The sequence below is a fragment of the Fukomys damarensis genome, unplaced genomic scaffold (genome assembly GCF_012274545.1).
Source record: "Fukomys damarensis isolate Sample0158 unplaced genomic scaffold, DMR_v1.0_HiC HiC_scaffold_9, whole genome shotgun sequence".
Classification (NCBI taxonomy): domain Eukaryota; kingdom Metazoa; phylum Chordata; class Mammalia; order Rodentia; family Bathyergidae; genus Fukomys; species Fukomys damarensis.
In genome coordinates this window covers 25,407,467-25,421,211 of record NW_022900921.1, presented here as the reverse complement: position 1 = coordinate 25,421,211, position 13,745 = coordinate 25,407,467, and the positions used below count along the sequence as shown (strand labels likewise).

The 13,745-nt window shown below is 34.5% G+C and overlaps 1 protein-coding gene across 4 annotated transcripts in view; it reads right to left on the bottom strand.

The window, feature by feature from the left end:
* Positions 1-391: 391 nt before the first annotated feature.
* The window catches only part of Cpeb4 (cytoplasmic polyadenylation element binding protein 4), a 57,830-nt gene continuing 44,476 nt past the window's right edge, over positions 392-13,745 (bottom strand). For 2 of the 4 annotated variants that reach the window (XM_010622156.3, XM_033761635.1), the window contains 7 exons: positions 12,903-12,926; positions 11,029-11,202; positions 8,140-8,229; positions 7,520-7,638; positions 5,915-6,029; positions 4,702-4,883; positions 392-2,314 (listed from right to left, as the gene is read on the bottom strand). In XM_010622156.3, the coding sequence (XP_010620458.1) occupies positions 2,087-2,314; positions 4,702-4,883; positions 5,915-6,029; positions 7,520-7,638; positions 8,140-8,229; positions 11,029-11,202; positions 12,903-12,926 (932 nt within the window). In that variant the 3' untranslated portion in view covers positions 392-2,086. The remainder of the gene's footprint in view (positions 2,315-4,701; positions 4,884-5,914; positions 6,030-7,519; positions 7,639-8,139; positions 8,230-11,028; positions 11,203-12,902; positions 12,927-13,745) is intronic. The other 2 variants (XM_033761634.1, XM_033761636.1) reach the window with 1 other exon arrangement.

Genomic DNA, 13,745 nt, shown 5'->3' with positions numbered 1-13,745 from the left:
ACACTGTACCGAAATTCAGCAGGTCATGTACAAAGGGAAAAATCATTATTCAAAGCTAGTTCTCAAACAGTGTTATTTCTTGTTAACTGATCACACCTGTTTACTGAGTAGGAACAGCACAATAGCACACCCCAAGCCACCTACAAGCATTTAAAAGAATAAAAATAGGCAAATGAACATTCCAATTAGAATAATGTAGTTCAGGAGAAAAGAAAAAAAAAAGTTCCTGACCAGCTACACGAGAACACCCTCCATTCACATGACTGCTTCACTGTTTGCAGGGAATTCTTTAAAAGCAGCTCCCTCTCTATGTTGGATTCTTAAGACAGCAAATGTCTCCATTTTGACCTTTGGAATTTGACAGGTATAGTTCATTAAAGCCTGTTTTAAAAATAAAGGCCTGCTTTTCCTAAAGATAATCAATAGGCGTCATCAACCAGGTGGTTCCTCAGCAGTGCTGGGGCAAGTCTTTGGTTTTGAAGGATCCAAGATGGTACTGTTAGATAGCACAACTAGCAAGATTGCCGTTATGTTTTTGTTGTTGTTTGTTTTAAATGTTTTTACATACAGATCATAATCCTTTGAATGATAGATAGGGCATTAATAAGAGAATGTCAATGAAAAAATAAAAGTTACTTCCATAACTAGAGCTTCAAGAGACTATTTTAAATTTACTCCTGAAGCGTACTGTTCAACACATAAGAACGCCTTTCAAAGCTAGAATTTTATTTATAATAAAGCATGCATTACTTGGTGAAGTTGGCACTTCAAACACTGACTATGTCCCATGCTAAGTTCTGAAACTGTAATGTTATTTTATTTTATAGGAAGAGTAAGATAAACATACGTACCTACCTTTGCACAGATTTACAGTTACTTATTTCAACAGTGCAAAACACGTTGCAACTACTTAACTTTTTAAAAACTTTTTTCCCCATTTTCTATGTTACAACTAAATTACAGGATATCCAAAGTAAGTTTAAGTCTAAAAGTAAGCCAATCAGCAGCCAATCTGTATATTGTTTTTGTCTTCTGGTTTTGGCTACAAGTGTACTGTAACATAAAAATCAAAAATGATATCCTTGACGTATCTCTAGATCTGTTATTAATGTCAAAATGGAGAGCAAAGGCTGACACCTGATGAGTGTTAGTAAATTAGGAAACAGAATTTATATGTAACATCAGAAATAAGATTTATACATTTGTTCTTTAGGAGAGGAAATGCTAGTATTCCCACCAGTTGTCTTTAATTCTAGCTTTGGTAGGTTTCCTGGGGCTGTGACAGATAAGTCAGTTAAATAAATAAATGCACTCCCCTCAGTAGTAATTTTACCCAATTCTTACATTCTCAATTTTAAAAAGTGTTTAAAAGAAAATAAACTTAGCTCTGCCTACTTTGCTATTTTTTCTGATGTCACTGATAACTTTGAGGCATGATAAAATTATGTTCAGCCTCAAACCCTTAAAATGAATTATAATGCTGCTCAATCTTGCTCATGCATTTGTTTGCTTTGACATGCTCTTTCCTGTTAATAATTATTAACTTCCTCCATTGCTGTTAAAAGACTAAAAAGGGGATGGAAAAAAAGAGACCAAAAAAAACCCAGAAAGAATGGAAAAAAGGCAAAAGCACTTCCCTGGGGGAAAAATTGTGTCAGGATAGACAGATAGTGTTATTGTTGCACAGTTATTTAATAAAAGTATTCTTATATGTTATATTATTAACAATAATTTAATTAAAAACCCAAAATACTCTATTGTTTCATTTCTCTGTTAATATTTCTCTCTCCTCTAAGAAAATGCTGCAGGAAGTATGGATCCTCTTGATCTCCAGCAATACAAGAGAATAAAACTTCCACACAACATGATGGCAATATGAAAAAGGAGTTCACATGTATTATTTGCAGTGACACAAGAATCTACAAAACACCTATATTATAGGTCATTCTTTTCATTATACTATTGTTGAGTAACACACTGCTACAAAAGGACATGCCAGCGTGAAGAGATTGAGGAAGGGGTCAGAATTAACAGAAGAGTGCACTTATTCTGAGGCCTGAAAATGAGCACTGTAGTTAGGTATCCTTTAGTTCCAGCGGAATGAAATATGCCGAGGGCGGTCACCACCTTCCTTTACCAGGGGCTTGTGGAATTCCCTGCCGGCACGAGAATGGATAGCAGCCCAGCAATATTCACAGTAATACTGCAGACAGGTAACATTAGCACAGAAAAATGGGGCAAATTTTCCCCCACAACGGGCCCCTTGACATTCATCACACAGCTGATCATCCAAGACATATGGCTTAACTTCCACCTGTAATCAAACATAAGAGAGGTCACACATTACAGTGACTGGACAAGGCAACTCTTACCATATGCACAGTCCATTTCCATCCACTGAGAGAATCTTTGCCAAGGATCCCAAAAAGGAAGCATCAGTAACTCATTTACTGAAATTAAAGTAGTACATCTTTTAAGAACTTCTTATGGGGCTTTTATATTTACCACTTTCCATTTTATTCTTAAACATATACTCTTCAAAGGGAAAAAAGGATTTCAACTGAAATCATAATGTGAAACCAACTATTTAGACTATAACATTGTGAGATTAAACCATAGATTCTTTTCATAGACATAAACCCTCACTTTAATTACTGGACCTGGATTTTTTCCATATGTGGAATTATAATTTAAACAAAACCAAGAGCTTTCAAGTTCTACAACACAGCATTTCATGAATCCAGAAGGTAGGAAGATGCTTGACTGCTGCATCACAAACTTCTGAGTTATCATGAAGTCTGACTCTGAGTTTCTATTTACAGTGTCCATACCTCAGGTTAAAATTATAACCTGGAACTCTGGTAAAACAAGATTTAACTATGGTACTCACAATCTAAAAACTATCTTTGTTTTTGTCGGTAAGAATGGTTTACTTGAGTCTAAAAGTCAAGTGACTTTATTAAACCGGGCTTGTTCCAGTGTTCAATAGGCCAACTTGTCATTTGAGCCTCTTAAGCATTAAAAATAACCTGGCTATTAACTCACTAGCTAGAAAAGAGTTGGTTATTTTTAGTTTTGGAGAGGCTCCTGCTGAAACTCCCTCATACCAAGCTATCATTACTACTTGGGTCATCCAGTTCTGACAACGAGTCCTGATAAAGGTGAGCCACAAATCAAAGGACAAATGTGACATGGATGACCAGGAAAAGCAGACACAATAAGATCATTAGGCTTCAGGTTCCCAGGCTGCTTCACAATATCTACAGTGTACTAGCCAGAGGACTTCATTGTAGAGGGACACAAATTAAGTCTGAATTTCTAATCATGAACCCAACTCTGAAGTTTATGTTGGAATGCAGCAGTGAGATGTTTTTAAGTGTGAAGAAAAAGTAACTAGGCATGTCAGTGTATACTTCACCTCCTAATCTTACCTCTTTTCCTCATGTTTATAATACATATCTGTTTAATGTAATCAAAATATTGGAGGATGACCACTATTAAAAAGATTTTACTATCACTGAAGTAGACTATACTTAACATAAACAGTGAGTGTAAATCACTATTGATTTGAAAGTTTCTACATCTCAGATTGAGAACAGTACAATAAAATCAATCAATAAAGACTTCTGAGCATGATGCACTAAAGTGCTGGATATCAAAGTCAGTGCTAATGAAACTGTCAGTCTGTCATGAAATAAAGAGCTCATACCAGAATATAAATCAACACAGAGCTTTCTTCCTCAAGGTCTTCCTATATAAAACAATTGTTAGCTGAACCAAACACTATGCTTAGTAATGTAGCTGATATACATTCTGGTATACATTTTCTATCTCACTCTAAACTAGTAACAGTTGTGGATGGGCATTTGGTTCACACGCCACACTTTGAGTAGTTCTGGTATAAAACATGTTTCTATGTACCAGAACATAAGCTCATGAGGGCAAGGACTCTTATCTTAGGAATTGAACATTAATTGTATGTATGAAACACAAAGATAAAAAAATTTGTGAATAAAAAAATACAACACATAGTGGAATATAGAGTTTCTGATAAAATATACTGAAAAAAAGAAAAAGTTTGTGTTTTTTCTCCCTCCAGTCTTGTGATTCAGAGGATAACCCAATAAAGATAAATTTAAAAAGTGCTGAAAACAATGCTAAGTATCACTCCTAATTTTAAGTGGAAAAACAAACTACAAATGAAAAGGCGATTTATTTTACCTAATTTGTTTAAATGAAAACTTTCTAAAAGAGGTAGTCCTAAAAGTGAATCAGTTCAATGTTACTATATAGTGTATTAAAAAATAATGTTATGATAGTAATGATTGTTACAGAGAAAAACAACAGCAGCAACAACAAAACAACATCAGCAGATGTCAAGTGCTTTTATGTTTGGATTCCTGATATACCGAGTACATAAGATTCGGCAAGTACTTATCAACAAACTGACTGAATAAATGTGTGATATAACTTAGGAAAGATAAACTCATGTAAATTTATTATAGTGTTTTCCTTAAGCTACTCAAAAAAGTAAAAGAGAAGAAATTCATAGGAAATTCTTAAAATAAGCATGTAAGACTCCATAAATGTAACTATGAGCTGTCAATTTATTGTCATATACTACTGTCCCTCTTCAAACCTTAGCAATGACATATTTAAAGGACCATTCTAGGACTTTCCAGATTGTAGTCTAGGACTTACCCGTTTATCTATCTCTCCATGCTGCAGTTGAACAAAGCGGGCACTGATAGCAGCTATGTAACTCTGTTGATTAGAGAATGCAACTCGCCCAGCTCCTTTTGGGTATTTTAGTTCAGGATCTGTATCAATGCCAGCATAGCACACACCTCCATACAATCGATCCATTATCATGGCAAGCTCCACTAAATAAAATGAGCAAAGGGGATATTTGAAATCAGAAAAATTCACCTCACTCACCAATGATTTGTTTCATCAAAAGTAGTTCATTTGTCCTTTGAATTCAAATCACTATAACAGTTATTAAAATCAAACCCATTGCAACAACCAGTTGCCCAATGGGTTCACTGCTACTTTTTATGAGCAGAGCTCTGCTAACTATTTTACAGTATGTTCTCTTAATTTTCACAATGACACTACAGAGTAGGTAGCAATTTCCTGGGGAAACTGAGACTAAGAGAGGATGACCAGTTTGTTCCAAGTCAGAGATCTTTAAGTGCTAGTGCTTGGCTTAGTGCCCAACTCTATCTGCTCTAGACCATTTACCACCATACATTTATTAGTTAACAAGATATTATTTACTATAAACATTTAATTGAACATTAGAAAAGTAATTTGTTAAATTACATTTGGGTCCTTTCTAACTTCTATTCAAAAAACCTGTTACCTATCTTTCATTGACATAATGAAAGTATCTTCTCCATGAAAGGCTGCATTCATTTTATGTTCTTTATCTCATTTATACCATTAAATCTCAATGTAATTTTGCCTATATTTCTCTAAAAACATGATGCACTACTGAGAACCCTAATATATTTCAGAGCTCAGTAAAAAGATGTTGAGCAACACTGAACATCTCAATACATAAACTATTCTAAAGAGCTTTCTTTCCCCAGACAATGATGACAGTGATAGTGATTAGCATCATGAGGCATTACACTAAGCACTTTACATTGGTTATCTCATTTAATACTCAAAACAACTATTTAAAATACATTTTTCACTCCACTTGACCAATGAGGAAAGTGAGAATTAGAGAAATTACGTAATTTGTCCAAGGTCATTTAACTATTAACAGCACCTTCGAACCTAGACACTCTGACTTAAGAACTCTCATTATCAGAAATTAACTCAAATGCTACTGCAGAATTTATCCCGAAGATATTTACATTTCTTATGCGTAAGGATAGAGAGATATTAGTTTGTTTAACCATACCAGCTCGTAATGGTCGAGGAACACCACCAACAAATATAGTTTTTCGTGGGTCAAGTGGCTGGGAGCCATCCATCACAAAATCACTGTCACTAAGATTCCAGGGCCGAATCTGTACCTAGTGAATATGAAAATTAAAATGTCATATTTTTTAAAGTTTAAAATTATTGCAATCAATAAAGGTATAACACTAAAAGACTTAAAACTAGTCTATCACAAATCCTTTATTTCATCTTTTAGAGTAAATTGAACCAACGGAAAGTGTTAAACTTCCTTGTCTATGATAAGCCAAATCCCTTAAACTTACCTATAAAAGATAAATTATCTGTAAATTAACTAACTAGCTATTCTCCACTGTACTGGGCTTCCAGTCTACCCAATCCTCCTATACATACTTTATTTACATTTAGCAAAGTACTGCATATAGGGTTACATTTTATGTCCAATCAGCCTATGTCTAGGAAATGCAAACTAATCCTGAATACTAATATGCTACATTATTTCAAATAGCATTTCAAAGTGAAATTTTGCTGATATTTGGCAAAAACTTTGTGATAAATACTTCAGTGTGACCATTAGTTAATCAAGAATGATGTACTAATGTACAATTAATTGCATTTATTAATTGTTACAAATACCCACATCAAAGGCAAAGTTGACAGCAAGGTCTTCTCAACTATGCATATCAACCTAGGCCACAGGTACACAATTCTTATACCTGTGGGAATTGGCAAGGAATGTAGACAATAGAAAGAATCCAGGCCATAGAGACACTTAACAAGAACGTTCTGGGGGGCCTGGGATTTAGCTCAGTGGCACTGTGCCTGCCTTGCAAGTTCAAGGTCCTGAGTTCAATCTCCAGTACCAAAAAAAGAAAAAAAAAAAGACAAACAACCCAAGACACAAACAGAAGCTCCATAAATTATTGCTTGAGCTGGACCCACTGATAACATTGTGCACTGCACCCTTCACTAGAGCTGATTGATAATAACTTGTTGATTTACTGGATTCATTAAAACAGGCCAGTTGCAATCATTCTAAAAACTAAAATTTATGCTAAAAAAAAAAACTTCAAAAGGGAAAAAGACAGTATGCAATGTATCTGTATACGTATATACATGATCCGTTCTACTTTAGGAGAGAACCAAATACAAAAGTTAAGGATAACACTGAGTAAAAAATTGATCAAAGAGAAGAGGGAGAGAGGCATAGAAGATATTTATGATTTAAATTCTGACATTCAGAGAAAATTCAGCAACTTTAATAAAATGCATTCTCAAGCAAAGTGTTTATTTTTATAATTTAAATTCTTATCACTACATATTTGCAGTATGTAATGATTGTTTTCATTGTGGGGAGTCGGTACATGTACATAATACATCTGTCTTTAAATAGCAAAGACTTATAAATATTTCCACTAACCAAAAATTCAATGTCAAAATGATATACATAGGTATACAGAATGTCAATGTTGGGAACACAACCATAAAGACTTTTATTTAGATTCTACTTATAAATATGTCAATTAACCACAACAGCCCAGATGTTTTTCAAAAAGAGAAGATGGAGGCAAAACAAAAAAGCTATTTTATGATAGACTACACTTACTGGCTTATCCTTGATGGTGGGACTTGATACACATAGGTAGAGTTTTCCATCTTCTTCAATACATGCATCAATGAGAGCCTGAACAGAGCTTTCATCTTGAAATAGCAGGAATGCATAGCCTGACAAAAAAGCAAAGAAAAAAAAAAAGGATTTATATGTTTTCCTATCTTTTTGTAATACTTTAAATGGTAGAAGGGATAAGTAAAACTAAAGAAGAAAAAATAGAAAAATGTGAAAAAAAATTAAAACAATATTCAAATACTGATATTATCAAGATACAGTCCATCTTGATAGTATCTTAAAACATCAGTAATATTAAATTTGAATTAAAAGTATAGTAAGTAGAGGACTGGGATTTATCTCAGTGGTGCTGCTGCCTGCTTTGCAAGTGCAAGGTCCTGATTTCGATCCCGAGTACAAAACAAAACATATAGATAGATAGATAGAGATATATATAGAGATATATCTATATATCTAGATAGAGATATATATCTCTATATATAGTAAGTAGAAACTTTAAAGACACATTTAGAAAAATGAGTTCAACAAAATTTTTTGCAGTGAAGGTAAATATTTATGAAAGGTCTAAACAGTATAGTATATTGAATCTTGAGAATTACCTTTAGGAGGAAAATAGGATTTGCTCTCTGCTTTATGAGGCCAATCCACAATCAAAGGGCCAAAGCGACGAAAACTAGCTGTGATCTCATCTAATGGAACAACAAAAAAAGTAGATTTAAATATTGTTAGGGTCATTTCTTGGAAGTATTAATCTTTAAAAAAATTTCAAATCCACTCTCTCCAAGAACAGTACAACAGTCTTACACCCCTTACACCCTCTTCAACTAGATTTACCATCTGTTAATATTTGGCAGATTTGCCTTCACTCTCTACCTTCTCTCTTCCCCTTACTCCCTCTATCTGTATGCTTGCAAAAGTCTACCTAGCCACTTATCCATCTATCCATCCTTCCATCCACCCATCTATCCATCCATCCATCCTTTTCTGACATGATGCTCTGTAATCTCAAAATATTACTGTTTGTTATTTGCTCAAAGTAAGGTTACCTTTACACCACCATGTACAACCTTCATAACCAGCAAATCAATTTGGATACAACACTACTACCCAAATCACTGACTATTTAAATATCAAACTATCCCAATAATATTTTTTTCCTTTCTGATCCAGAGTCCTACTGAGAACACAGGTTGCATTTAGTTGTCACATCACTGAAGCACGGGTCTTTTTCAATTTGGATAGCTCCTCATTCTTTCCTATTTCACACTGCTATGGTATGAATGTTTGTGCACACCTCCCTGCCAAATTCACATTTTGAAAACTAATTCCCAGTGTGAGGATACATGGGGTGGCACCTCTGAGGGTCACTAGGACACAGCCCTCATCAATGTCATTAGCACTCTCATAAAAGAGTCTCCAGAGAGCCCTCCTGTTCCTTCTGCCATGTAAGAATATAGTGAGAAGATTACCTTGTGCTAAGAAAGCAGGCCCTTTCAAGACACTGAAATGTTCAGTCTTCAGAAATGTGATAAATTTCCATTTATAAGCTACCCAGTCTATGGTGCTTTGTTATAGCAGCCCAAAATGATTAATGACCCTAATCTTTGGGTCTGTTTTCTATGACTAGATTCATATTATGTATTCCAAACACAAATATCACCATAATGATGCTGTGGTGCCCTGTCTTACCACTGCATGTTAATCTTGATCACCTGGCCAAGTTGTATCTGCCTGTTTTTTCTCCCCTAGACCATGAAATAGGACAGTCTATTCTGCTATACTTGTTTCCATAATATAGTTCAGCTCATGAGAGAATGATAAATAGGAAATATCAGAATGATATGGAGGTTGTATTGGTTATTTAGTGATTTTTCCTATACAAGTTCAGCTAGCATAGTGAGAACACAATTATAATCATCAGGAAAGAAAAAGTCCCCCACCTTGTGTGCTGCACATGCAGGAACAATTCCAGTTCTATTATAAGAAAATTAAAAGGCAGGTCCTTTCCATAAGAGAGATGTAACCTCAAACCCAACAGTGCTCCTAGCAGACTGCACATCCTCAAGGGATCAGAGGCTCATTAATCTGTGTTGTCTTCATGCTTGCAAGCCAGCATTTCTGCTCAATAGGTTGTTGGCATTATCAATATTCCTTTACACAATGCCCAAGCATTCTGAGTTACTTGCTTGAGTTGTCCAAGTTATGTCCAAGGTACTAATTCTCCCGCTGTTTATGTTTCAGGTACAAATTTCTCGTTTAAACAATCTGCTTCTAACTCTATTTTTCTCAAAATTCCTGTAGTTTTTAGTGTACAATTCTACAGAATACAATATTCAAGCTGTGCTCTCTGATAGCAGGATGGAGACTGAATCAGAATAAACTGCAATTTCAGCAGTCTTTACCAAGACATTTATTGTAAGAAAAACAAAACAACTAGCCCCTATTTTATTTCAATATTTGGCTTCCTAGAACTATTTTTGTCTCCACCTTCCATAAGATTGATCATCTTAAGTAAAATAAAGTGGCTTGATAAGAACTTACAGATTTTAATGAAGTGATTCTATTTTCATAACATCAATTAGCTTATTTCTATTTCTTTTCAAGAAACCAAGACAAAATAAAAGTAGGAAGAAAGCAATTGAACGTGTAGGATGGTTATGTGGTCTACTTCGATCTTACTGGTCATTCAGACCCAGAGATCAACTGCATATTTGGGGATAATTTGTCCTTCTTAATCTTCACATGGTTCCCACTCAATTCTCAGGTCAAATACCACTTCTTCAAAGAGACTTTCCTTAACTACCTGACCTGCATTGCTCAATCACATCTTCCTGTTTATTCTTCCATATTTACCCTGATATTTTTTATATGTTTGCATGTTTTTTTATGGGCCTCCTTCCACTAGAATGTAAACTCTATCAAGCAGAGGGCTTCCATCTTGTTTACTAACTGTAAAGAAGATTAAGAATAGTCCATTGTGTTTAGAAAGCATGTAAGCATTTGCTGAATGTTATAACTTAAAAATTCCCTTTTTTATAGTTCAACTGCTGGTTATATTTTTCCAAAGTGTATGCCTATTCTAAGATTTTAAATTCAGAAACAAACTATACATTTATGAAGCTCACAGAAGATGAGAAAGAAATGGGAGAACACATAATTGAATTTGGCCAAGGCAGCACACACAGACAAAAAGCCCCAGGTTTGCCCACAACAATGGAATCTGGGGAAATTTTTCCAGTGATATTTACTCATTGTCAATGAGCCAGTTCCTTGCTTTAGCTAGTTCCCACAGTCCTACTCCCTCCTTCCTCCTGTGAAGTAATCTTATTCTATGATAAAAAAAGACAGTATAGGGAACAATCCAGTCAAGACTGAATAACTGAAGCAAGATAATATTACAGCTACAACAAAAATCACTATCTATGAGCTCCCTACTCTACTAGCCCACCCTCTAGGCACCTGCTCTAAATATTTCTCACTATACTGACCTTCATCAATGTCTGGAGGAAGTCCTCCTACAAATACTTTGCGAGAATATCGTTCCACTCTTTCTCCATTCTGGTGAGTGAAGCAGTGAGGTGAACCCAGACCACTATGAAGAGGCTGATCCCCACGGCCATCATCCAAGAATCCATCTTCCATTGGAAACAGTGAAGACTGACCTGAAACAGAAAGCAGGAAAGAAAGCTAACAGAAAATGCTGTTTGCCACTGATTATTATACACAAGAAACAAAGAAAAAGCAGATTCAATAAAACTGCTTCTTTTGTTTTTCCCACCGAATAATAGGATTAGTTAGAAAATGCTCTTGAGTTCTCGTCACCTTTAAGTCCCAACTGAATCGGAGAGAAAGTACATGGTTAAATAGAGGGTTGCTTGAGTACCCCACTGGGATTCCAAAACTACAGCAAGGTGACATGGAAGTACAGTAGAAGAGAACACTCTTTTGAAAGCAGTTGTCAGCAGGCTATACTGCCTTGGCAGGGCCCCATGGCCACTGGCAACCTTAATATGGTCACTAAGTATTAAATTTAGCTGTAAGATGCAAGTCACTTAAGTTTCTTTAAAAAGTCAAAGTTCTTTAAGTTTCTTTAAAAAGCCTGCATAATTTCCTAGGAATGTGCTTAAAATAATAAATTGATTTTTAAGTGATTATTCATTTTAGTTTAACTTTAACTAATGGGCTATAGGAAAAAAAACATTTAATGCTGTTATTCAATTTCATTGTCTGTCTCATGGAATTTAAAATGTGGAGATATGCTAAAGATATATTAGATATATCATTAACTGAGTAATTATCAGCTTCCAACTATGTCATACATTTCTAAAATTTATCATTAAATTGTCCATTGAAAATCATACCATCCAGAATACATAACGAGAAAAGATCAGATATGCCATTGTATGTAAAAGTCTTCCCATATTTGCCTGATAACAAAATTGGAACTTTTATATCATAAACAAAATACAGAGATACAAATAACTGCAGAATCTCTGGAGCACTGCTTTAATCACTGTTCAGGTTTCCAATTTACTGCTAGGTCATCTAGAAATGTACCTCAAGTGCTCCTCTTTCATCCAAACATTCCAGTGTGCTTTTGTCGCTACACTTGTCTTTAACTTTTATCACTAAATATAAATAACAGTATCATTGTAGCAATTTAGCCTATAATACTGTACATCAAAGATAAAAATAATTATAAAATTGGAAGTTACTTCCTGAATGATCTTCAAATATCACTTACATTTTAAATCCAAGCCATTTAACTGTTAGTCTCTTATAAAATGACAGTTATTACAGACAGCAAAAATAAGGTTTGGTTTACTCAGGCATCTTTAGGAAACGAGCCTTTAAAATTCCCTAATACTTCTACAGTGTTTCCCTCCAATGTTTGAAATTTATAGGATTAATCATTTATTTAGTTCATTTCTAAACAAATGTATTTTACTTAATAGAACAAGATAGTATGTTACTTAATTATAATTAAATTTCCAAGATAATGAGGTATTTAGAGACTAGTTTGACTCTATTATTCCTTTTAAAGATTTTTTTCTCCTAAGAAATTTTTTTCAGGAAAAAAATCTTTACTGTACATAAGTTGAGCATCTAATAAAATATAGGGAAATTATTTGAATTCAAATTCAAATGCTACTGTTTTGGTAATTTGTTCTGGTAACTACAGCTCATTAATTCCTTCAAATTAGAATGTCTAAGATGTTGACTACAACACAGACACAATGTAAGGTTCAAAGCCATGTTTGATGTCCCCTGTCCCTTTCCCCACAAAGGTTAAAAACTGAGCAAGCTTGGATCCTCTCCAATTAGAACTGACACATTGAAAAGTTAGAAACAATAATGTTACCTCTCCTTCGCCCATATGTCCTTGCTGCATGTCAAATGAGAAGAAAAACAAAAAAAACAAAAAAATAACCTTTCAAACATTGTTAAAAGAATCAACTGAGATTTCATCTATCAGCTTTTGAAATGGAAAAAAAAATGGCCATATACTTCATTTCCTAGTAAACGTCTCAAAAACAAGGAATTGGACCATGAAAAGTCAATTTAATGCATTTTCTTCAAAGTTCTTCAAAGACACTATACAAGCAGTACTCACAATATATGATGATTTTTTATTTTTTAAATTATTACAGAAAAATACACATTGCCTTTGATTTCCATTAGACAGCTCCCCACTCACTTCAAACACACTTGTCTCATCATTCTTGCTACCCTCTGAAGCAATTCCAGCAGGCCTCTTTTATACCTTTACAATTCATGATCAAAACTCAGTGAATGCTGCCAAGATGTGCCATCCAACAAAAAGGCAAACTCATAAAAACATTAAAGTGTGTCCACATCCACCTTATTCCCTGGATCTTGAACCTTGCGACTACTGGCTCTTCTCCAAAGTAAAAATGACCATGAAAGGAAAACAGTTTGAAACAATTCAGGATATCAAGGTAGCCAGGATAGCACAACTAAAGATACAAAAGAGGAGGACATCAAGAAATGCTTCAGAAAGTGTCAAAAAAACATGGGATCAGTGTGTTCAAAGTGAGGGGGAGTATTTTGAGGGGGGTTAATGGCAATTTTACTTTTACTGTAACAATCTTTTTAAATTTACATATTCACCATATTTTCCAAACACACTTAGTAAATCTTTATCGAAGTTTGGTTTTTTTTTTTTTTTTTTTTTTTTTTTTTT